Source organism: Molothrus aeneus, chromosome 5, assembly GCF_037042795.1.
Source record: "Molothrus aeneus isolate 106 chromosome 5, BPBGC_Maene_1.0, whole genome shotgun sequence".
NCBI classification, from domain to species: domain Eukaryota; kingdom Metazoa; phylum Chordata; class Aves; order Passeriformes; family Icteridae; genus Molothrus; species Molothrus aeneus.
In genome coordinates, this window is record NC_089650.1 from 54,950,391 (window position 1) to 54,973,590 (window position 23,200).

At 42.3% G+C, this 23,200-nt stretch overlaps 1 protein-coding gene across 6 annotated transcripts in view; it reads left to right on the forward strand.

Annotated features, from left to right (window-relative positions):
• CELSR1 (cadherin EGF LAG seven-pass G-type receptor 1) overlaps nt 1-22,945 on the forward strand; it is a 164,709-nt gene extending 141,764 nt beyond the window's left edge. For 2 of the 6 annotated variants that reach the window (XM_066550785.1, XM_066550791.1), the window contains exons 23-35: nt 1,107-1,233; nt 1,615-1,815; nt 5,196-5,370; nt 10,645-10,757; nt 12,049-12,128; nt 13,684-13,810; nt 15,699-15,824; nt 16,134-16,270; nt 16,718-16,821; nt 17,638-17,805; nt 18,668-18,910; nt 19,206-19,470; nt 20,780-22,945. In XM_066550785.1, the coding sequence (XP_066406882.1) occupies nt 1,107-1,233; nt 1,615-1,815; nt 5,196-5,370; nt 10,645-10,757; nt 12,049-12,128; nt 13,684-13,810; nt 15,699-15,824; nt 16,134-16,270; nt 16,718-16,821; nt 17,638-17,805; nt 18,668-18,910; nt 19,206-19,470; nt 20,780-20,804 (1,891 nt within the window). In that variant the 3' untranslated portion in view covers nt 20,805-22,945. Of the gene's footprint in view, nt 1-1,106; nt 1,234-1,614; nt 1,816-5,195; nt 5,371-10,644; nt 10,758-12,048; nt 12,129-13,683; nt 13,811-15,698; nt 15,825-16,133; nt 16,271-16,717; nt 16,822-17,637; nt 17,806-18,667; nt 18,911-19,205; nt 19,475-20,779 lie in introns of those variants that run through there. The other 4 variants (XM_066550786.1, XM_066550787.1, XM_066550789.1 and 1 more) reach the window with 4 other exon arrangements.
• Nucleotides 22,946-23,200: the final 255 nt, after the last annotated feature.

Sequence of the window (23,200 nt, forward strand, 5' to 3'; positions counted from 1 at the left end):
AAATAAAACAGCAAACAAACCTGGGGAATGTGTGCCTCCTAGTTAAGGCTTCAGGAGATTATATCATTTAAAGGCTCGAAGATGCAACAGAAATCTCTTATCTTCACAGTAATAAACTCTTCATTTGGCCACATGTGAAGTAGTGGTTTTGCTTGTATGCACTCTGTCAACCTGCTGATTGTGAGGGAATGGCAAGTCTTTTTTCATAAATTTTTAAACATTGTTTGAGCTTGAATAACTCATTAGCTCTAAAGTGATTCATGTGTTAGCTATTTGCTGGCAACTTCAGTGGCATTGTTATCTGTGTTACGTCTTCCTACAGCCACAATTGAAAAGCAGCTCTTACGTGGCGTGTAATAATGAAAGAGCTTTTAGAAAGAGAGTACTTTTTGAGAGGAAGTGATATTAAAATTTAACAAATATTTTATTGCTGAGTGAAAAAGAGGTCTTGTCATATTTAATTGAAAAATCTTTCAGTAACTGCAAGACTATTTTTATTATTCATTAACTTCAGAATAGAATAATTAATATTGATACAAAATAATTTCTGAAGTCACTGGATTTAACCATAACTGCACAGGGAAGAATTTTAAGGCAGCAGTTCCTTCCCATTGTTAATATAACAGATCTGGTATGAAATATTATTTATTAGAGAAGGTTTTAACCTTTTCTTGTGTACTTTTCAGAGGAACTGTATAATGATATCATATTATTGCTGAAACATATTTCACATGACTCAAAAACATGTGTCCCGCTACGGTTCTGGTATTATTTACCTTAGTTACAGACATTTTGTTCAGTGCAATCTCTTTCCCATATTGGTTGTGTGGTCACTGACCCAAAAGCACATTTTAAATTTTTTTTTTTTAAACTCAAAACATACTGTTATAGACCCACAAAATCTGGCCAGCTGTCTTATCAAAAACTACTTCAGCTGAAGGCCTTTTTACTTTGATAATACTCTTTCAGGCAGGTAACAGCTATAGATAATTCTGCCCTGGTACTTGCAGTCCTCTCTGGTTGTGCAGCACAAGCTGCCACAGAGGGCAGTGGAAGGTGAGGGGAGATTGGAGGATGGTGCTCAGAAATGCCTTTTTTCCCCACAGGATTGGTGGGACAGGTGCCTGGTCCTCCCGAGGGTGTGAGCTGTTTTCCAGAAACCACAGCCATATTGCTTGCCAGTGCAACCATATAACCAGCTTTGCTGTCCTCATGGACATTTCCAAACGAGAGGTGGGTGATGTCAGGCTCGTGATTTTTGGAGACTTTGGTTTTCAAGGGCTTTGGCTCAGAGCTTGAGCTTTGTGTGTGACCAGGGCATTGTCAGCAGATCAGTCCCAGTGTTAGGAGTGTGTTGCCCATGCCTGGCAGCACCTGCCACTGGGTTTGCTGAAAGGACCTTCATACTTGGTTGGTGCATCCTCTGGGTGCTGCCCATACATGCTCAACATGTTTAGCTGCTAAAGAGGTGGCATCGCCCACTCCTGTTGGTCCCTGAGTAAATCTGTATGTCGGCTCAGTATAATGAAAACATTGGCATCCTGAGTAGTAGATTTGATTGGAGGAAAAGGAAGGGAAAACCCCCAGAGTTCCTGTCAATCTGTCTTTCTACAGAATGGGGAGGTGCTTCCTCTGAAGATCGTCACTTACACAACCGTATCCATCTCGCTGGCGGCTTTGCTGATCACCTTCATTTTGCTGGTGCTGATCCGCACACTGCGCTCCAACTTGCACAGTATCCACAAAAACCTGGTGGCTGCCCTCTTCTTTTCTGAGCTTGTCTTTCTTATTGGAATCAACCAGACTGAAAACCCGGTAAGACTTACTCTGTGTTCATTGCTAGAGTTGTTCTCAAGCTTTAAATCAGGGGGTTCATATTGCAGCTTTTACCTTCTCCCATCTGTTTCACTTTCTTCTCTTTTTGGCTTCTTTTTGGCTTCAACACTTACTTGAAAAACATCAGATTTTTAGTGTATTCATGTATGGTTGATAACATTAATAGCAATGGCAGGCAATAGGACTGTATCTTATCTTCAGAGAATATATGACAGCAGCCCTGTTGAAGGTTTATCCCAGGAACTGAACCTTAAATACTGATTTCTTCCTTCTTTCCATTAGTGTGTTTTTTGTCTTGCTTTGCCTGTTCAGTAGGAAGCTCTCCAGTTTCTCCTGCAGCAGGTACCTCCCAAGCCCAAATGGCTCCTGGTGTAGACTCACAGGTTGTCGGTGATGTGGTGCTGGTCAGGTGCTAATATGCACATTGTGCACCCACTGGCCATTCTGGAGAAGCCACTTACCAGGCATGGGACAGCTTGCTACATCCAAGATTCAGTAGGATACCTGTCAGTTTGCTTTGTGCCTTCCAGACACAGGGGTTGTTGGCTTCAGCCCATCATACCTGTTGACAAAACTTAGTGCAAGGATCTCCAGCATTGTGCATGTCAAGAAATGCAAGTTATGAATAGATTGAGTATGAGATAGATATAAGCCACACATGAAGTGTGTTCTGTACTTAAGACCTCATTGCTCTCTTAACCATGTGGCATTATATGTAGTCTTGCTGCTGTTCTTAGTAGCACCCATCCCAAAAGCCATGGCTGCCATTCAGACAGGTAAGAGACAGACAAGGGCTCCAGCACTGCCAAGCTGCACAGGCACCTGTGCCAAACAGGCTGGACACAGATGAGGGATGACATGCAACAAAATATATGTCCTTAATAGATAGGAAAAATATTCAAAATGTTACTTTAGGGATTATCTGAACACTGTGAAGAAAATTTGTCTTCTAGAAATCCATTAATGTATATTTTTCAATCTAATATTTGAGAGGGAAGTACAGTGTTGAGATCAAAACAAAACAACAGCAATAAAAAAATCATGCTGATTTCACATTATCCAACCAGCAGAAATAGGAGAATACGCCTACATTCAGTGAATATCATCACCATCGTGGTAGAGACACCGTGGTGCCTAAACACACAGCCTCATTTGCTGTATAACTTAATCCTACACTGTCACTCTGGCTTCTAATATCCACTTGAGCTATAACATGCATTTTTAAAAGTATCTAACCTTGACTAATTTCAGTTTCCAGTAACTGAGTGCTGACAAGAACTTTTCCTAGTAAATTTGAGAAACCTCTCTTATAAAAATTGTCTTGCCAGGAAACCTCTATTTAATAGTATTTCTTTTGGAAAACTGTATAAAACTAAGCTGATGAAAGTATTTCATTTCTAAGATCCAGGTTAGTCTGTTGGGTTTTTTTCTGGCCTTCTTCTCCCAGTTTACCTTTTGAAAAACTGTGAATGCCAAACTGGATAAAGCTTTCCAGCTGGTTGCATCACTTCCAATTCTGTATACCAATATTCCCCTTTACCAGGAACTCAGGTCCTTTATCTGCTGCTGTGGTGAGCTCTTCTGCAGTGACCTGCCCTCTGGAATATGGTCTCATGTCATGTGTGAACTTGTGTTGTCTTTGTTTCATTATATAAATGTTTGCATACTAAAATAACTTTGCTGAAAGGAGCTCACCTTGCCAATTGATACACAGCACTCTATGTAACTTGACCTTTCCCATGCCTTGCTGAGCACACCACTCATTTTTCACTGCATTTCACTGGCAAGGGGTAGTTTCAGTTCTCCAACATATCTACTGAGGAGTTGGGGGCCAAGTCCACATCACTACAGAATTTTACCAAAAATTTTGCCATAAATGATGGCTCCTTATTTCCAGATTAATTTCATATATCATGAGGCACCAAGCAGAGGTTTATAAAAGTAGTAAAACAGTTCAATTTCATCAATACCACAAATCCTAATGGTTGTACTTGGTGAGATTGTTCTCTTTTACTCCATCTCATTTCCATGTTTTGAGGCTCATGGTGTGATCATGTCCTGTAGGGTTACCAGGACTCAGTGAAATACCCCAAACCTTTAAACCATTTACAAAGATCTTTAATTTATAGAATGTATTTCATACAGCATAAGGCTGCTCCTTACAGCCTACCCAGACAATTTGAGAAGGTAGGAGGGCTGTAAGCCATGTCTGCTTCAGACAATTATTCATCTGTCTGTATGGAATGAGAGTTGTCTAACGAGTCATGCACTGATGAACATAAAGAGGTAAAGAATGCTGGAGCACAAATAATGCTGTGCTGCTTGGCACCCAGCCTGGCTTTTATGGGTTTCTGTAAATTAACAGTCACATTTCTGGGTGAGGTTTTAATCTTTCCCTGGACTATTGATAGAAAGTGATTTATTTTCTTTCTTTTTTCTTACCTGAAAAAGGTAATGTTCAGGGCAGCGCTCTACTCATAAACATGTGAGAATAGGAACAAGAAAAGCATTACTTACATAGAGGGAAGAAAGATGGTTTATTTAGTGAGCCACATTTTCAATAACACGTGATGTTATAATAATGCTGATGTAGTAAGTGAATCCAGAAAGTTGGCAGTCTTTGTATGGTTCTTTTGCTCAGCAAAGAGGTTAAATGTACATTAAACAGGGAAATGTACATATCTGAGCATTACACCATGAAAAACCACTAAAAAGTCATGCCAAAGTCTGAAAGCAGGGTCAGTGCTGCACAGGAACAAAAGGTTGCAAAACACAATGTAAAACATTTTCAAACAAAAACTGAATGGTTGCACAAAGTTCTCTTAATTCAAGCTTATCAACAGATCCTTGGCAAAATTCTTTGGCTTCTGAAAGGACAAGGTTAATTACAAGACTGCAATTCAGGTGTCAGATGCTTGTGGTCATTCTTGTTTTCACTCATCAAACTGTTAGTTGGGAGAGAAAATTGGTTAGGATATATTACAGAAGGGCAAGTATCTGAAGGTCAAAGGTTTCAAGGTGGCTATTTGATCACAAAGATGACTTCAGCTACCAGTGTGCCCATTGTAGCTGTTACTTTTAGTCTCACTGTGGACCTCGTCTCTGGTTTCAGCAGTCCTTAAATTTTGCTGCTCTCAGCCTGACAGAGCTTAGTGATCCACTTTACTTTAAAAAAGCAAAATCTCTCATGGTATGAGCAGGTCTTCTTAAACTCTGAAAAACTTAATTAAATGCAGTATATTTGTTCTGCCAAAATCTTTTTATTACACTTGCCATTAGCTACGCGGGGGGAACGAGTGACTCACCAGGTTGTGATTCAGAAGAGCAATTCTAATTTCCTTGCCCTTTCCCTTCTGCAGTTTGTGTGTACTGTGATTGCCATCCTCCTGCATTATTTCTACATGAGCACCTTTGCCTGGATGTTTGTGGAGCAGCTCCACATCTACCGGATGCTGACTGAAGTGAGGAACATCAACTTCGGGCACATGCGGTTCTACTACGTTGTTGGCTGGGGCATTCCTGCCATCATAACAGGTACACTCAAGCACCCCAAAAAACCTTTAGTTTCCCTGCCATCTTCACTGGCCAGGTTCAGGGAAGTTACCCCATGCCAGACAGCTATGGGAGTTTTCCTGAAGCAGGGCAGCACCAAGCCACGTCTAGCAGAAGTCAGCCTGAATTTGGCAGATCTGTGTACCAAATGTTTGTTGCCCTAGCTGAAGTGATACTGATGGTTGTCCAGCAACAGAAACATAATTGCACAGATTAGACCAGGACTTGATAACATTGTTTGGGAATACCAATATTTTTATTTGAACAACTTTGCCAATAGCTTTCCAAAATTTTCCTTCCCTGTGCTGGTACCTCCAGATATGGACACACGGTCTCTGAGGTAGCTGCGGTGGCTTCAGAAGCAATGCTGCCTGCCCACAGGACATTACTGCCCTTCACTGGACATTCCCACTGCCTACTGCCAACCAGCAGTAAATACTTCTGAAGGGAATTTCAGTGGCTCTGTTTTATTTGGCATAAAACCAAGCTTGGAATACTAAAGCTGCCTTTTACTTAATTTCAGATACAAAGGCTGTAACTTTCAGCTGAGGAAAAGTAATGAAAATCTGGAGGCAGTAATCTTTTAAACCAGTCCGGAGTGATCTACTGGAACACATCCATCTCCGCCCTCACCATGCCTATTTTTGCCACAGACATTTCCAGTGTTACCCTAGGCACACGGTGCTGTGTTAATTCAGGCAGACAGCTCCTCAGGAACTGTGCTTCATGGAACAGTTGGAGTGGGCATTTTTGGTTCAACTGTTTCAGCATGTATCTGTTGCCATATGGGAAATCACATCATAGGCAGGCAGTTAACTTTTTTCCAATTAGTTTTATTTTTACAGATAATATCATACTGTCAGCAATGGCAGAGCTTTAGATGTCTCTTAGATCAAACAAATGGCTATCACTCATGTACACTTGCAAAAATATTATGGAACAAGTTAGATTTAAAAATACATACTTGTTCTTTTTTCTGTGTGTTTTAAGAAGGTGTAATACAAAATCACAGGATAGGCTGGTATAGGTTAATTCTCTCTTCAGGGAGCTGGTAAGTTTTTCCATACACTTTGTGCCTAATAATTTCTACTTCTATCAGTTTATAGTAGAAAGCATAGCCCAGAGGGCTCTGCCATTTTAGACTACCCCAGACACTTAAAATAGAAATTGTCCTTGAACTTCTGAAGCATTTCAGACCTGTGTGACTTTTACAAGTGCATACAGGACTACTGCAGTATTTTCAGGAACACTGAAGTGCAATCAGATATTTGGTAGCATCATTTCTAGCTGAAAAGAAGTATCATTAAATAACAAAACTAATTAAATTTCAGAACTCGTTATCTTTAGAAGAATTTTGTTGGAAGGAGTTTCTGCTTAAGGTTACTTTCTCTCCTGAAATCTAAATTCAGACCTTCTCAACAGCAGTATTATGCAATTTAAATATCACAAGCATACCATTTTTACATTTTTCTACCTAGTCTCTGTGATATGGAACTATTTTACACTTTTGAAACTTTCCAGGTTGTGTCCTGCAATTCAATCCCCAAATCTACTGAATTTGCAGTTCTGTTTAAATGAAAAGGCAGATCTCTATTACTGAGAAAGTCAGAGAATTTTGTGAAATGAAAGATAAAGAAAACTAAGTCTTCATTTTGCCCTTCCAGGCTTATAAATCATCTTAGGAGAAAATTGTTTCATCATAAATAGCACAATGTAGGATTTCTTGCCTCTAGACAACTTGTTACTGTACATATTTTAATCGAGCTTCTTTATAAATTTTAAGTTATAAACAGCAAAAAGGTTTCAACTTCATAACATGAATCCTAAACATTATTTAAATTGCTTTATGAGAGAAGGATTGTTTATTTTTCTTAGTTGTGGTATAGTCTAGATATGGGAAGAAATTTTAGTCTTGGGACATGTAGAGGACTTTTTTATTTTAAAGACAAATACCATTTCATCTTCATCATAACTATCCTGAGAGGGGGAAAACCCCTCCAAAACTACAGTAGCAGTGGCTTTTTGTATATTATTTTTTCTACTTTCTATGCTCAAACTGATATTCATTTCGAACTGGGACATAGTGGTCCTAAGGCATTTGTGATGGGACCAAGCTCCTTGAAGATGGGAACCTTGGCCTTTAGAGGGGGATAAAACTTAGTAAAATGTTTACTCCAATGGGCAAGAACCACATTTAATTACAGCAGAGAAATGCAAAGTGCCATGAATAAGAATAGGATAGAAGTTGTGAGAAAGCTTACAGCCATCAAAACAGTGTGAATCTGGAATAGTCCTCCATTGGGAATGATAGTGGAACATTTTAAATCATCTTTAAGCTTGCTCATTTTAAAGTGTAGGTTGATCCATCTTGGAGAGGGATTTTATGACTTCCTTGCCACAGGAGCAAAGGGCTGAATTTGGCAGTCAGCAAGACCCCCCCCCCCAGTTCTGCCTGTCTCTGTGGCAGCACACTAACTGCTTGACATATGTGTGCAGTGACTGCTTTGCCATGGAGACTGCAGCCCTTGTGTTAAAACAGGTTCTTACAGAGCCCTAAAACCAATATCCCCCAGAAACTGGCTCTTTTTGAATCCTAAGCAAAGCAATTAATCAAGAGAGAATTGAGGCTGTCCCACAGCTGCCTGAGTCACACATGGCTGCTGAGCCCTCAAGAGCTCAGAAGGGTCCAAACATGCTTCTCCTGCAGCCCTTGGCACACTCCTGTGTGTGTGCTGGGGATGGGTGCTGGTCTCCACAGGACTCTTGGCCATAGGACCAGCCCCAGTTCCTGCAAATGTTAGCAAGGTATCACTCAGCTTGCACACTCAGTCTGTTAAGGGCAACCAGGCTGCAGCATTTAACTGATGTGCCAAAATATTTCTCAGCATTACATTGCATTGGCTTAATTCTGCCTTTGAGTAAAGTGTTATTTCACGTGTTGTTGACTGCAGTAATATTTGAATCATGTACCTGAAGACTGCAATTTTCCCCATTTGTTTAAGATGGAGAACTTCAGGGTAGGATTTTGAGAGTGAAAAAACGTTGCTGTCTGCCAATTACTCATAGAGCCGGAGTCCCATTAATGGGCAAATCTAGTCCTGGGAAACAGACTGTATCCATAGAATTACATCTGTATAAAACACTTTATGGTCCCTTAATCATTTATGGCTAATTCTTTCTGGATGGCAACTGCTGAAGGGGGTGGTGGAAGGGCCAATGGGAGCAGGAAGGGAGACTGGTCCTATCTCATTCCACATTTCAGTGAAAACAGATCCAATATCCACTGCTTTGCCAAATAGCCAGTTTAGTTTTCATAGACCATAGGCCTGTACCAGATGTGAATATTGGCTGTGGGCCAGTTCTAAGCAGCAAGAGTGAAATGCAGCTACCTTTCGCTTTCTCAGTGTCCTTTCATCAAAGCATGCAGGCTTCAATTCAGAAAAAGATGACTCTAAATGCACAAGCCCTCCTTGCAGAGAGCAGCAGTGCCAGCAGCCTGGGCCCCTCTGGAGACAGGACAGATGCTCATGGCCCTGGGTGCCCCCATGCCCAGACAGCATGCTGCAGCCACCTGCCATATGCCACCGGCCACAGGGATCACTTTCTGTGCCCTGGAGAGGGGAGATCTCTGCAGACAGGGTACACCTGTCTCAAAGGGGGGAAAGGATCTTTGCACAGGAATTACAGGGCTCATTAAAAGAGCTTTAAACCAGGTTTGAAGGGGGAAAGGGATAAGGCCAAGCTCACTAGAGGCAACTGAGGGCAGAATGCCAGTGTTTGTGGGATAGCATGCTAGTGACTCCTTCCATCTGCCATCTCAGTGGAGGCTGGGCTTGGAGATCCATGTGGCAGCAAAGATGCAGGTGTGTCTGTGTTAGAAACCATTGGAATGGTTACCTTTGTTATGGGGCATTTTGACTGTCTAGAGCTTGATTTTGGTGAAAAAGAGTTGAGTGTTTATGGGTAAGAATCATCAGGAAGGACAAGACAGATACCATGGTGAGTCTATTATAGACCATCCAACCAGGATGAGGAGGCAGAGGTCTGTTGGAGGCCTAACTCACAGAGTGTCTTGGGAAGCAGTCATGAAGGGCAAACAAGTCCAGGAAGGCTGAAGATTCCTCAAGCAGGAAGCCCTAAAGGCACGGGAGAAGCCGTGCTCCCCATGTGGTGTAAGACAAACCAATGGTGAAGGCTAGCCTGGATGAAGAGGGAGCTTTAGCTGGAGCCAAGGGAAAAATGGAGGAAAAAGCAGGCAACTCAGGAGGACTAAAAGGATGTTGTGATCATCCTCCTATACCAGCACTAGTGAAGCCACACTGTGAACCAGTTCAGTTTTGGGGCCCTCACTACAAGGAAGACATTGAGGCACTGGAGCAAGTCCAAGAGGAGCTGGTGAAGGGTCTGGAACACAAGTCTGATAAGGAGCAGCTGAGGGAACTGGGGGTGTTTAGCCCAGAGAAAAGAAGTCTCAGGGGACACCTTATGTGAAAGGTCTTTTCCAACCTAAACAATTCCATGACTCCATGATTTTGCAGGCCAAAGGCAAATTCCAGTCTATCACCATATGAGCAAGGTGTAGATCACCAAGTCAGACAGCACTGTAAATCAGCAGGTGAATGCTGGGCTCAGAGACCCCCTTGGAATTGGCCAGGTTTTGAAAAATAAAATAATAGAAGGTGTGGTTTTAACTCAATTGCCTTGGGGCATTAGCTCCATTTCAGACAGTGCTGAAAGCAGGATGAGGCACCTGGGATGGCACTTCAAAATGAATCTCACCTGAGCTCAAGCACTTAACTCCCATAAGTTCCCAGGTTCCTTTGTTTCTGATGTTATTTTAGTGACAGCAAGTTAAGAATGCACTTTTTTTTTCATAGCATAGACATCTCCTCAGTTATGATTCATGTCATTCTGCTGCACAGGCTTATTGAAATTCCTCAACATGTCACTCACCCTCAAGGCTCACACTGTATGAGAATGACTATAAAACTGTGCTGAAACAGAATTAATTTGGGACTTGCATTTTTTGTCATTTTTATGTAGCTGAACTTTGTTCAAGTTGGCAAAACTCAGAGTATTGTTTGATATGAAGTAACCAGGATGAAGATTCTGATTTACAGAAGTTTTATTTCAATTTTTGCCTTCACAGAATTTCCTCTTGAATAAATTTTGCCATAGTAATTTTGTTTATTTGAAACTACATTTGGTTATAGGCAGTACCTTTCTAATTTACTTTTTCTCCACTTTGTGACACAGGGCTTGCTGTTGGTCTGGATCCACAAGGCTATGGGAATCCTGATTTCTGCTGGCTGTCTGTTCATGACACCCTGATCTGGAGTTTCGCTGGGCCCATCGTAATGGTTGTTGTTGTAAGTAGGGGGAGTTGGCATGCAGAACTGTCTCTTCCTTACTGCTACCTTTTCTCCTAAGTTTTGTCAAACAGTAGTCATGCAAAGCAACCATGTTTTTTACATTTAAAGCAAATGTACTTTAGCTTGCATCTATTTCTTAAACAGATAGGACATGAGCTAAGCCCCTGGAAATCAGAGGGCTGCTTGCCCATACAAAGATTGCTTGTGGAGCAATGGCTGTATGGCCAGAAACCTATTTCTCATTTGCTTTGTTCCATTTTTGAAGGGTTGGTCTGTGAGATTAGTAAATAAATCAACAAAATGAGCCATAACAAGTCACTTCATCCAGAAATCCTAAAGGAATATTAAATATTTCCACTTTTAGGAATTTAAAAGAATGGGCTGCTGTTTAACGTCTCCTTACAGCTTCTCCATCAAAGTAACACCAGAAGATAAATAGTCATGGTTTGATTCTTATCTTGAATGCCAAATGCAAGTTCTGGTCTCCTTGCCTCAAAAAGCAGACCTGGAAGCAGTGTAGGTTATGGTCACAAACCATCAGAGACATGGGAAAGCCCCCACTGGAGGACCAACAAGTGGAGTCTTATTAGAGAAATGAAAGCTGCAGAGAAGGGAGGAAGGAGGAGCCTGTAATGGTGTGTTGGCCTGGAGAAAATGGCTGTGGACCCAACCATTCAAAATCTTTCCCAACCCAAGCAGTACCAGGAAGTGGCAGATCTAGCAGAAACAGGACAAGCTGCATAATTTCTCCATAGCATTTTAAGTTAGAAATTCCTAGAAACAGGACAATGGCAGTGGTAAAACTCTACATGGTTTTGGAAAGTGAGTGATGAGACAAATTCTCAGCATTAATATTCACTACAAGTGAACAAGTACAAATGCACCAACAACCTAGTACCTCCCAGCTGACATGGAATCAGTGGAAACTGGAGGTTTATTCAGAGTAATTATCACTGTATGCTCTGCGAAAAAATATTCCTAAATTCTGGTTTGACCAACTGAAACAAGGTGCTGGGCTGAGGTGGACACTGATTTGGACAAGGACAACCATTCTTTCCCTCAAGCATCTTTGCATAGGGTTTTCTTACTGGGTTTCAAGTGCCAGGATGTCTTTGACTATGTTGCCTTGAAACAAGGTGAATCTTGGAATTTAGAGACCTGTAAGTTGAACAAGAAATATTCTTGGTGCCACAAATCATTTTAGGATAAAAATTGCATTGTTATTGAAGATAAAGCTGTAACAAATGTACAGATAGAATCCATGCTGTTATTTCAACTTGTCTTTCAGATAAACACTGTCATTTTTATACTCGCAATGAAAGCATCATGCAGACGAAGGCAACGTTCATTTGAAAAAACAGGAGTTGTGTAAGTTTCAGTTCACAAACCTGTAGATGTTCTGACCAGAAATAATAAAAGCCAGAATTGCCTAAAGTCAAGTTTTGGAGCAGGAAATAAAAATGGTTTTTTGGAGTAGAATGTTGGTAGAGGCGTTTGGAGCTGCTTCACCCCACCCTCTCTTGGAGTTCCCTTGGACATCCCGTAAAATTTCCACCATGGTGCTCTGCACCACCAAGCGTGGGCAGGAGAAGGGAGAAGGGAAAGATCTATCCTCCAGGTGGTGTCATTGCAGTCCTTCCAGATCTTTCATTATTGTCTCTTCTACACTGTCACTTCACCTCTGCCCATGGCATGTCCAGGACATGCCATCATTCTGGGTCTCCCTGTGCTTGTCCACGGCTCAGGAGGGTTTCCCCTCTCAAGTGTCTGGTTACCAGCTGTGTCGTGGCAGAGACCCACTGACATTCCCTTGCTGAGGGCAGCCTTCCTGCATCCCATGCTCAGTGGGATGAGCAGCATTGCAAGTTGCAGCCCGCCACCTTCCTGAGCTGTTGTGACAGCCTGTTCTCATTAACATCTGTTTTGCCCAAAGCTCAGAATTTACCTGTGAACTCGAATGTGATTAGCTAGCAGCAGTACAGCCCCTTGGTTTTGATTTTTTTTTTCCAATGAGGTAGCTGTATGAGATATCAAATGGCTGCTTTCACTTTTGTTTTTCAGCTCTGGCTGTAGGGTACTGTGTACACACTGGCATGGCTTTTCCACTCCTGGTGTCCCTGGAGCTAGACTTTGTGGTTCTCTGAACCCTAACCCTAACACTAAGTTTAATGAAAACTAGAATCTGAGAGTGAGTTCTCTGGCAACATGGGTGGCCCAGTTAATAGCAGTGTAGAAGGAGCAATGTTGGTGCAGTGCCATGCTCCCCTTGGCATGCCCTTTCCAGCCCCAGTTTCCATGCAGCTATTGGCTTTGTGCACTCTGAACCCTGACCCCAGTAGTGTCTGGGTGTTGAGGATGAGGTCTAAATCTCCCTAAACCAAGGAGTATAACTGCTACCTAAGGCAGCAATTTTACCCATAATATAAAACTTTTGCCACTGGATTTGTTTCACTTTTCTTTTGAAAAGTGTCTGTGGAAATTGTATTTTTAAGCAAACAAAATTTCACTGAGTGCCCTCAATCCAAAACCTTGAGTAGTAACGTTGGGAAGGAATGTGAGAGTGAAGGTGACAAACTGAAATGAGATGGACATGGCCATTTACTGCCCAGACGTGTTCCTCGGAGTCATCAAGGCTGAACAGCATGGGCTTGTAAAACAGTCAGATTTGTTTGAAGAAAGTCTTGGAAATGAACTTGGAAATAAATCACCTTTTTAAACATGATCATGCTAAGCTGTAGAGTGTTGCTGTGAGAGAGTTTGGAAAGTTGTGGAAACTGGAAGTTGGTGAACACTGCCCTAATTTTCCCAAAGAGCTTTTCCAGTTGCCAAATTGTTGGGCACATACCACCATCCATGGGGAGAAGTTGGGCTGTTCTCTTGTATCCCACCACACTGCAAATGTCCATCTGTGTTTGCTTTACAGCCCTGTGCTGAGGACAGCATTCCTGCTCCTGCTGCTCATCAGTGCCACGTGGCTGCTGGGGCTCATGGCAGTCAACAGTGATGTCATGACCTTTCACTATCTCTTTGCTATTTTCAGCTGCCTGCAGGTAAGTTGGGTAGCATCTTGTGTGTGGTAGACCTTGATGAGTACACTTCTACACCCAGACCTCCAAAAACCTGCTCAGCATGAGCTAACTTAAGCAAAACAGAGATCTCAAGGCAATTTTTGCTTTCTCTTCTCAAGGAGAGGGTTCTTTTCACCAAAACTATAATTTTGAGTAATTATGTCTCTCACTGTTAGTCATTCTCAAGGTAAGTGCACTACCATAGTAACCTGTGGACAGTAGGCAGGTATACCTCTGTCATTCTAGAGACAAATTCTTTGTTACTGTGTTCTGTGTGCTCATTGTTAAGTCATCCTGTTGCTATTGCAAATGAGAGACTGCTATATTTCACCCAGAGTCAATGGCTCCAAGTTAAAGGCTTCCACAAATTAAGTTACTGTTTAAAGAAATGAGACAAATAAGAATTTTCAAATACAATATGAGTTGTATTATGGGTTTCCTGGGTTGCCTGTCCCAGTTTACACAATTGTTGATTAAAGACACAAAAAATAGTTATTTGTAGGAGACCTGGCATGGAAGGTAGTGACAGAGCTTCATGTGGTCACAATTTGAATGTGACCTAGGATGACAGTAACTGCCCTAGCAGGTGCCTGCAATACTAAAACAGCTACTGCAGGACACTCAGCTGCAGCACAACAGCCACAACTTGCAGCCACAGAGAAAACAAAGTCTGATGGGTCCCCTTTGGAGACAGCTGTCAGTGCCCTGGAAGCACAGAAGATAGGTCAGCCTGGAGCAAGGTTATTTTGCCATTGCAACTAGTGTGCTCTGTAATAAATGCACATACTCAGGCTATAAAACCAGGCTTCCACAAATCTAAAATAAAACTAAATTAAACATAAACCTGATGAAAAGGACAAAGGTCAGCAGCCAGAATTCTCCAAACTTGCCCAGAGAGGCACAGTGGTACGTGCCTTCTTTGAACTTATGTTTTTAAAGAGACATTTATGTGAATTTTATTAATGAATAATCCCAAAGTGCTAGTGCCAGCTAAGATCACATTTGATTGAATGTTAAGAAAGTGAGCTTGAAGTTTAAAGTTACTCTAAGTCAATTGCTTTGGCTGAAATCATGAAATTCAGGCTTCTTATGATGTTGGTACAGCTGCAACTTCATGAGTATTGACTTTTCTACACTGTGTGTCCAACCAAAGTTGATAACAATTTGGCGGCTGCATTAATTCCCTCAGAGCAAGAACATCTGAAGGCACACACATGTGTGTGCCCTGCCCCCAGCAAAAGCTGTTAATGTGTGTTCCTGGCAGCCAATAACTGCCCAGCCCTGGGGACTTTAGTGGTTTTCCCACCAGAGGTATTACTTAACCAAGCAACTTAGGTGACAGAAGTTGGGACCTCTCTGCTCCCAGTACCTCTTCACATCTCACAAGGCTTTCTAAAATTCTCTTAGACTCAGTGTTAAGGGCTCCTTTCACAGAAGTTGCCTAGTTCCAGAGGCTTTCACCAAAGGCTGTAATATTTTTCATGTGCTGCTGTTGATTTTTTCTCATCATCTGTGTAAAAGCTCCAAAATCCCAAATTCTAAAATCTCTGCAATTTTCCAGTGGGACATTGAGGCTCCCTTTGGATTTCTTCCCAAATCAAGCTCTGCTCTGTAAATTCTGGAGAAATGCATATTTAATGCAGGCCTTTAATGCACATTTGAACTTGGAATCAAATTATGAAGAAGTGCTAGGAGATCAGTCAATGTCATTTCAGTCAAGAAAGAAAATAGTTACTGCTTTTGAAATACACTGTCATGGACTACAAACTAGAATTCAGGGGTTGTTTCAAAATGGGTGTTCTCTAATATCTATATTTGCAATATGGTAGTAGTGAAGCATTTACATTTTCCTCTCTCTAAAATTATCCAGGGGCTGTTCATTTTCTTCTTCCACTGCGTATTTAACAAAGAAGTGAGAAAGCACTTGAAGAACACTTTAACTGGAAAGAAACCTCTTCCAGATGATTCCACTGCAACAAGAGCTACATTGTTAACAGTAAGAAAAAAAGCATTGGGAGAACAAAAACATCCTCTTGCTGGCAGAAGTTACCTAAAATAAACTTATAGGTGGCTTATCTGTAATTAAGTGAACTGAATGATTGCTTTCAGTGACTTGTACAAAGACTACTGATGGCTTCTCTCAAAAGTTTTTATTATTATTTTAATTGAAACCTTCAAGAGAAAATAATTCTTTTCCCTGGCATCAAAACCCATTTGGTTCTTTGAAACTTAATACATTTGTGGGTAACATGAGCTTCTGGAAGGATCATTCACTGTGGCTTTATGTCTTTTTTTTCCCTTTCAGCGATCTCTGAACTGTAACAATACGTATATAGAAGAGCCAAACATGTATCGCACAACGATGGGGGAATCCACTGTCTCCCTAGAGAGCACCGTCAGGTCAGCCAAGAGCCACAATAGCTACCTTGCTTATATTCTCAGGTAATCTGGTGGCAGGTGCATGGCTTTCAGGTGCTTGCCTTTCCTTTTTTATTGCTGTTGTGGAAACCAGAGCTTTAGTTCAAATGCTACTTGGTTTATGTCTTAACAGTTCTGTTTCGTGTGACTGTTGTTCTCCTTGGTGCATTTTCTGTTGCATGTGTCTTTGGGGCAGGGTTCCAGCAGTGCAGTGGTTAACCTAAGAGTGATGTTACCTATATGGGCCCTGCTGCTTGCCTGTTATAATTCAGATGTGTCTCAAGGAGCACAGTTTAGCTTTGGGCTTTTTCAGAGTGTGATTCATGTGGCACAAGGCAGATAGTCACATCAGGATAACCTCTGTCTCACCGTAAAGTGACTGTGCAGCAGCAGCTGTCTGTATGTCTGCCTTGTTGTTAAAAACAACAAAGTGACCAAGAAGGTTGTTTTTCTCTATTTTTCTTCTCAAAGGGATGAGGCTGCTCATAAACTCAGTGGATCCTCAAGTCAAGCAAGGGCTGGTCAGACCGAAGCAGATTCCTCCATTTTTCATAGGAATCCATCCAAATCCAATGGTAAAAATAATTTCTGAATGCTTTGACCCATTTGTGCACCTTGGTCTCATCACTTTCTTTGAAGTCTTCTGTAACAGAAAGAATAGTTGAAATAATTAGATGGTCTCATTCTCATTATGCTATTGGCAAAACACGCTGTGCAGTGGTTCCCTTACAAGGAAATCCTGGAATGAAAGTATCATATAGCTGCTGCTTGTGATGGTTTAATTTCTATCTGATGCTGCACCAGCTGTTGACAGTTTATGTCAGAGAGCATAAATTGTCAACAGCATTCTTTCTTTCTCACAAATTATTCACTGTTGCACTTGATGTTTAGTTGGAGAAATTTTAATGTTTGAGACCTTGAGGCAATTTTCTCCTTTACTGCTCTGTGGTTTGTACAAAAAAAAATGAGAATGATTTCCTTTCATTTTGGTCTTGACATTCAATTTTTTTTCCTTGTAGCAGTTTTTAAGTTAAGTTCATTTCAGATTCTTGGTATTTCTAGATATCTTGTTTTTCCTGTGTGTTGTGTTCAATGAGATCCAATAGAGTTACTGTTCTGTATGTTAAATGGAGAAAAATATGTTCCCACTCTGTTCTGCACATCCTGTACATGCAAAAGGTCCTGCCCACTAGCTGAGCTGAGTGGTTGTGCTTCCCAGTGGTTGTGCTGCAGTCCTTCTAAGTTTATCCTATGTATTACAGATGTAAGAGCTCATTCCTGTCATGGCCTGGACCAATGCCTGTCTTTCCTTTCTCTTGTGCATTTGTCAGGTAGATTTGTTGAACTCCCATTTACACTGTCACCCCTGTGTTTCCCATGCACATTTGCAGAGCACGACTCAGACTCTGACAGCGAGCTGTCCCTCGATGAACACAGCAGCTCTTACGCCTCTTCCCATTCATCCGACAGCGAGGAGGATGGGCTCGAGACAGAGAAGAAGTGGAACACATCTACTTCCAAAAACAATGAACATGGCCCACTCCACAGCACACCCAAAGGTACCCCCAGTGCGAGGGGAGGGCAGTGGTGCTCTAAAATAGCTTTAGATTAGATGGGATAAATTTGTCACACTACCATGTGACTGAGGCAGCATCTCTACCTGTGTCCCTTGCTTCTATAGAGATCCTTGTTTCCAGCTTAGAGACCTTTCTTCTTCCAAAGCCTTGTTCACAGGGGTGACTGAGTACAGAATCACACAGAATTGCACGGAATGCTGAATGCCTTAAGGCAGGCAGTTTTGCAGGCAGGTCCCCAAAGCACTTGGACAAGGCATTACCAAGCCAGCAAAATCTCATATGAAAGAGAGGAGAAGCCACTTTTTTTGAGGGCAGGGGGAAGAAATGCCTGCCTCTCCTCATGCAATAAAGGCATTGGCATTGGGGAGGTCCTGGACCTAAAGAGTTGGCAATCACTGACCATTAATATAATTTCTGTGGGTCAGGGTGCAGGCATTTCTAAACATAGTTGGTCCTCTCCTAATGAAAGGCAACTTTGAATGACAAACATCCAGGGTGTGTGCTGTGGAACTTCAGAGATACAGCACAGGGTGCCTGGGGTGCCCTCAGCCTTCAGAAACTAACCTCTCCAAGGAGGGATCTCTGACCCTGGAGAGCTGAGAGGGTGGGTTTGCCTTACACTTCTCCATAATTGAGCTGGCAACCTCACTCTGAAAAGGGTTTGCCATCCTACCAGGTGATTTTTGGGGATTTAATGCACCCCGAGAGCAGTGCAGTCCATCAAGGACTGACTGAAAGATTGCTCTGGTTTGATACACAGCCCCTCTCCAGCCACAGAGCTCAGGCAGTGGTTGAGAGAAGATATCAAAAGTGTTTTTTGAGCTAGTGTTTTTTTGCATTGCAGTTGATACCCTTCCCAATCATGTGAAACCCTATTGGCCCACAGAGTGCGTAACAGCCAGCGATGGCGAGGACCCCGGTAGGAAACAAAAACTCAAAGTAGAGACCAAGGTCAACGTAGAGCTTCACAGGGAAAACCAGGTGAACCACAGCAATGAAGCACCCCAGGACAAGGAGAACGAAGGGCAGCAGAAGGAGAACAGACCTCTGGCCCACCAGAATAACCAGCAGCCGGAACAGAGGAAAGGTAGCACAGCCAACCCAGCCTCACAGTTGGATTGGAAGACTGGGGGGTTAACGAGCATTAATTAGTTTAAAATGTAGCTCTGTCAGGGAAAAATACTTTCCAAATGGCTCCAACGTGTGTAGCCAGATACACCATGTAGTAGGTAGTTGCTGTAGTCTAATCTGTTGCTTATGAAATGAAGTGCCAATTTAGAACTCTTAGTAAGAAATAGAGACTGTAACATCAAGCTTAGCTTGATAAATTAAATCACTGATACACTTTAAAAAATTTTATTATTTCCTCTTTTCCTTCACAGGCATCTTAAAAAATAAAGTTACTTACCCTCCCCCACTGGTGGATAAGAATATGAAGAATCGTTTGCGGGAGAAGCTGTCGGATTACAATCAGAGCACAGTTTCATCCAGGACTACTTCCCTAGGGACCAATGAGGGGCTCCGCTCTCCTTCGGACTCAGGGGTAACAGTGAAAAATGTTCGGAGGGAGCAGTCTCGAGATCAGCTCAACGGCATGGCCATGAGCCTCCACGTGGCAACAGGACATGCTGACACCTCAGACTCAGAGTAAGTGCCACGTCAGGATGCCCTGGCTGACCTCCTATGACCTCCCCCTTCACCTTCCAACCCCAGACTCACACATGAACAAAACTTTCTCTGGTGACTGGCCAGAGTCCTTCGCCAGTGGCTGTCTTGATGGTTTGCCCATACCATGTCCCCAGGCCATGAGGTTTCAGTCATGAGAAGGCCAAAACAGGTATCATGGGCAAGGTGCTGTGACAGACACCTGCTACTGGGTCACCCTGGCATGCTCTGAACTGGCAGGCTGATGTGGTACTGGCACACTTGGACAGAAGCAGCCTTGCTCTAATCCTGCCACCCTGCCAGAATTGGGTGGGGAAAGGCACAAGGCTGTGGGGGCATGGTGTGAGCATCCATCTGGGCAGAGGGAAACAATGGCTGAGGCAGGAGACCCCAAGGCTGGAGAGAACACCAAGCTACTGATCCTAAATTACCAGGCGTGTGATTCCTGCCGGCTGCATGGCAATCAGGGTGTGAATTTACCACTGTAAACTAAATCAAATATAAACAAAAGGCTGAGCAAGCTCTCAGCCAAAGGGAATGCTCAGAAACCTCTTTACTCATCATAATTCTTGTGTTTCAAATTATGACAACAGCCATGTGTAAAGTCTCTGCAGGCATTTTATGCAGATAGTCTCATTTTTTATTAACATGAATAATAGTCTTATTCTTTCACCAAACCAAAAGAAAATTTCTCACCCAGCTTTAAGTCTGGCACTGTCCCACCAGGCTTTAAATACCCCTGTTGTCTGGTGCACAGACCATTCCCACCTCACTATAAAAGCACATCTTTGGATTGCTGGGAGTTGGCTGATGAAATAGGTCCTAATTAGCCAGGAAACATAGATGTTTTGAATAAGCCATAACTGAATAAGCTGCTACCAGGTAACACAGTCATTACTGGACAATAACTCACCAGCTTGTACTAAGCAACTGTATTATCTCCAGAGCTTTGGCATAATGGAAAGCTCTGCTGTTGGCAGCAGATTGCATGAATCCATCTGATACACCAGGCTTCTAGCAGCTTGTAAGATCTGTGTGTGAACCTTGTATCCTCAGCAAAGCATTAGACAAATGCAAGCCCTATGTAGAAGTTCACTAAAGCATTTCTGTTGTGTACTGCCTGAAATTGTTTCTCCCAGCTAGTCTTTCCCTTCAAGACAGCATCCCCCTTGCAAGCATGGTAACTTCAGAGCACCAGCCCTTACTAAGAAGGATTAGCTGGGTTTGGGTGGAGTGGTTTGCCTGTGCCTGTTTAACCCTAAGCCTGCATGATCACTTCTCTCACTAACAGCGGCAGTAATGAAACTTCAATTTGAACCATCAGGAAATTGTGATCACCTCTGCACGGTTCCAACCCCTCGCCGCGCTGCCGCTTCGGACTCCATCAGAGTGGCCACGCAGTGAGGAGGATGAGGTGGGCATCCATTCCCACATGGCTTCACCTTCTGGCAGGATCTTGACTGCTCCTGGCACAGACACAGTGCCCGGCTGCCCTGGCAATAAGGGCTCTGTGTGGTACGCGCCTCCCACAGGAACCCACGCTGAAAACGTGGAAATGGAAACGGGGTGCACTGTGATGGACAGATACCTGTGCACGGTGCAGGCAGTGCTGCAGGACTTGCTTGTTACAGGGGAGAACCAAGGAAGAGCACATTGCTTCCTAGTGGACCTACAATAAGCCTGAAGACAAGCACTAGGAGGTGTCTCTTGTGGAGTTTTGATGGCTACAGAGTGAACCCTTGAGGTTGCTGAGCTCTAGGGAGGAAAATTGCAACAAGTGTCCTTTGGTTTTATGCCAGCATCTCTGTCCACCCCTCTATGGACACATCGTCTTAAGAAAAAAAATCCTTTATATATATATATAAAAAGTGTAGATACTTTTATATATTTTGTATGGTGTTGCTAAAGAAAAAGCTCCTTTGTATATTTTACATTTATACTGATCTTCTTAATTTGATAATAGGAAATCAATTAAAAAGATGTTTTGATATTTTTATATGAACATTGCACAATTTTACTTGAATTTGGCGTTTGATAAGTAACTGAGGTTTGCATGGAAGCCACCTTCAGACACAATGCAGATTTCAAAGTAATACAGTAAAGACTACATCAAAATCCATTACTATAATTTATAAGTTTTGTTAACAGATTTTAGAACACTTTGAGGGTATAGTATGCTTTTCTCATATCCTCTTCTAAAACCCACAAAAATTTCTTTTTTTTCATTTTTTGGTATTTTGATCTCTTCTCACAAGTGCATTGAAGTGTTCAGGAACTGAACTTCAGGTCTACACATATTTTTGTGTAAAGGTTCAACACAGTCCTTGTCTGGAAGAAGTCAAATCAGTATTTCCCTTACTAAGAAAAAGAAAATAATTGGTGTGATTGTATGGCTGTGCAACAAACCAGCACTCTGCATGTCCCAAGGAGAGGGCCCTCCTCCCATGGGTCAAGTTCTGCCTCAGGTGCAATATTTTTTTCCTCTTTCATGCTCACTGGATTCAGCACATGGCTAATCAAAGCAGAAATACAAGACTTAAAAGATGTCCAGATTTGTCTGCCCAGCTCTTTGACAAAGCCCTGGCTTTCTTGATATTTCAGAAAGCTCATGGAAGGCTTAAGGTTTCATGTTTCCCACAAAATGGGCTGGTTTCACAGGCATAGGAAGGTTAAGTGTGACCTGTCTGCTGTCTTCACCTTCCTGCAATGTTTACAGAAAGAGGAAAAGTAAGATGTGAAAAAGTTTTCATCCAACAGTGTGAGGCAGAGCTCAGCCAGTGGCTCCCATGGTGGGAATACAAGGATGACAATGGTGTGCCTGTGCCTGCTCTCTGCCAGCAAGGCTCTCAGGAGCTCCTTGCTCACCACAGCAGCCCTTTTGGGAAAATACTGGCTATTGTTTGTGCAAGTGTGTGTGAAAGAGAAGAAACAGAAAATGGGGCTAAATAAAATGCAGGAGTTGAGGAGAAGATGAGAAACTGTATACTGTAATCTGGGTTTCATTATATTCCTATGCATTTTCAAAGTATCAAGGAGGCCTTTGGAAGGGAAGAGGGAGGAAAGATGCAGTTCCTTTAAAAATTATGCAACATCCTGTGTGACATTTTCTGACAGAAAAAAATTTGAATGTTTTAAGGGTCTGGCACTTGGCTGTGTGCTCAGGCATTGTGTATAACCCATGCTAGTTGTTCTTACATCTGTGTATGTATATTTTGTCCCGGTAGGTGTAGGTAGTTTTTATTTTGATCAGAATTGTCGCAGTAAATGAGGGTCAGTTGAATTAATGACAAAAAAATTAAAACCTATTTTTATGACTTTTTAAAAGCTTTATGGCAGATTAGACACTGGAAGTTTGTTGTTTTTTTTTTAACAAATGTATATTTATTAATGTGCAGAACACTGGAATTGCAGCACAGATGAAAGGAGAATTTACAATAAATTAAGACTTTTTTTTGAACTTGTATTCTTCCTCTGGTGGTTTATTTCTAAGTGCAGCACAAATAATGAGGGTCCAAATGTCATTTCCTGGGGATTAGCAGGAACCTCCAGGTACCCCTCTGAGCAGAGGCTGTACAGCACCAAGCAGCCAATGCACAGCCCCTTGCAGCCCAGGGCCCCGTGCTGGCACAGGATGCCTCAGTGTGCATTCCATTCCAGCCCAAACTGCAGAATCTATCAGTCCTGGGAAATGGTACATGGAAGAGAAATGCCC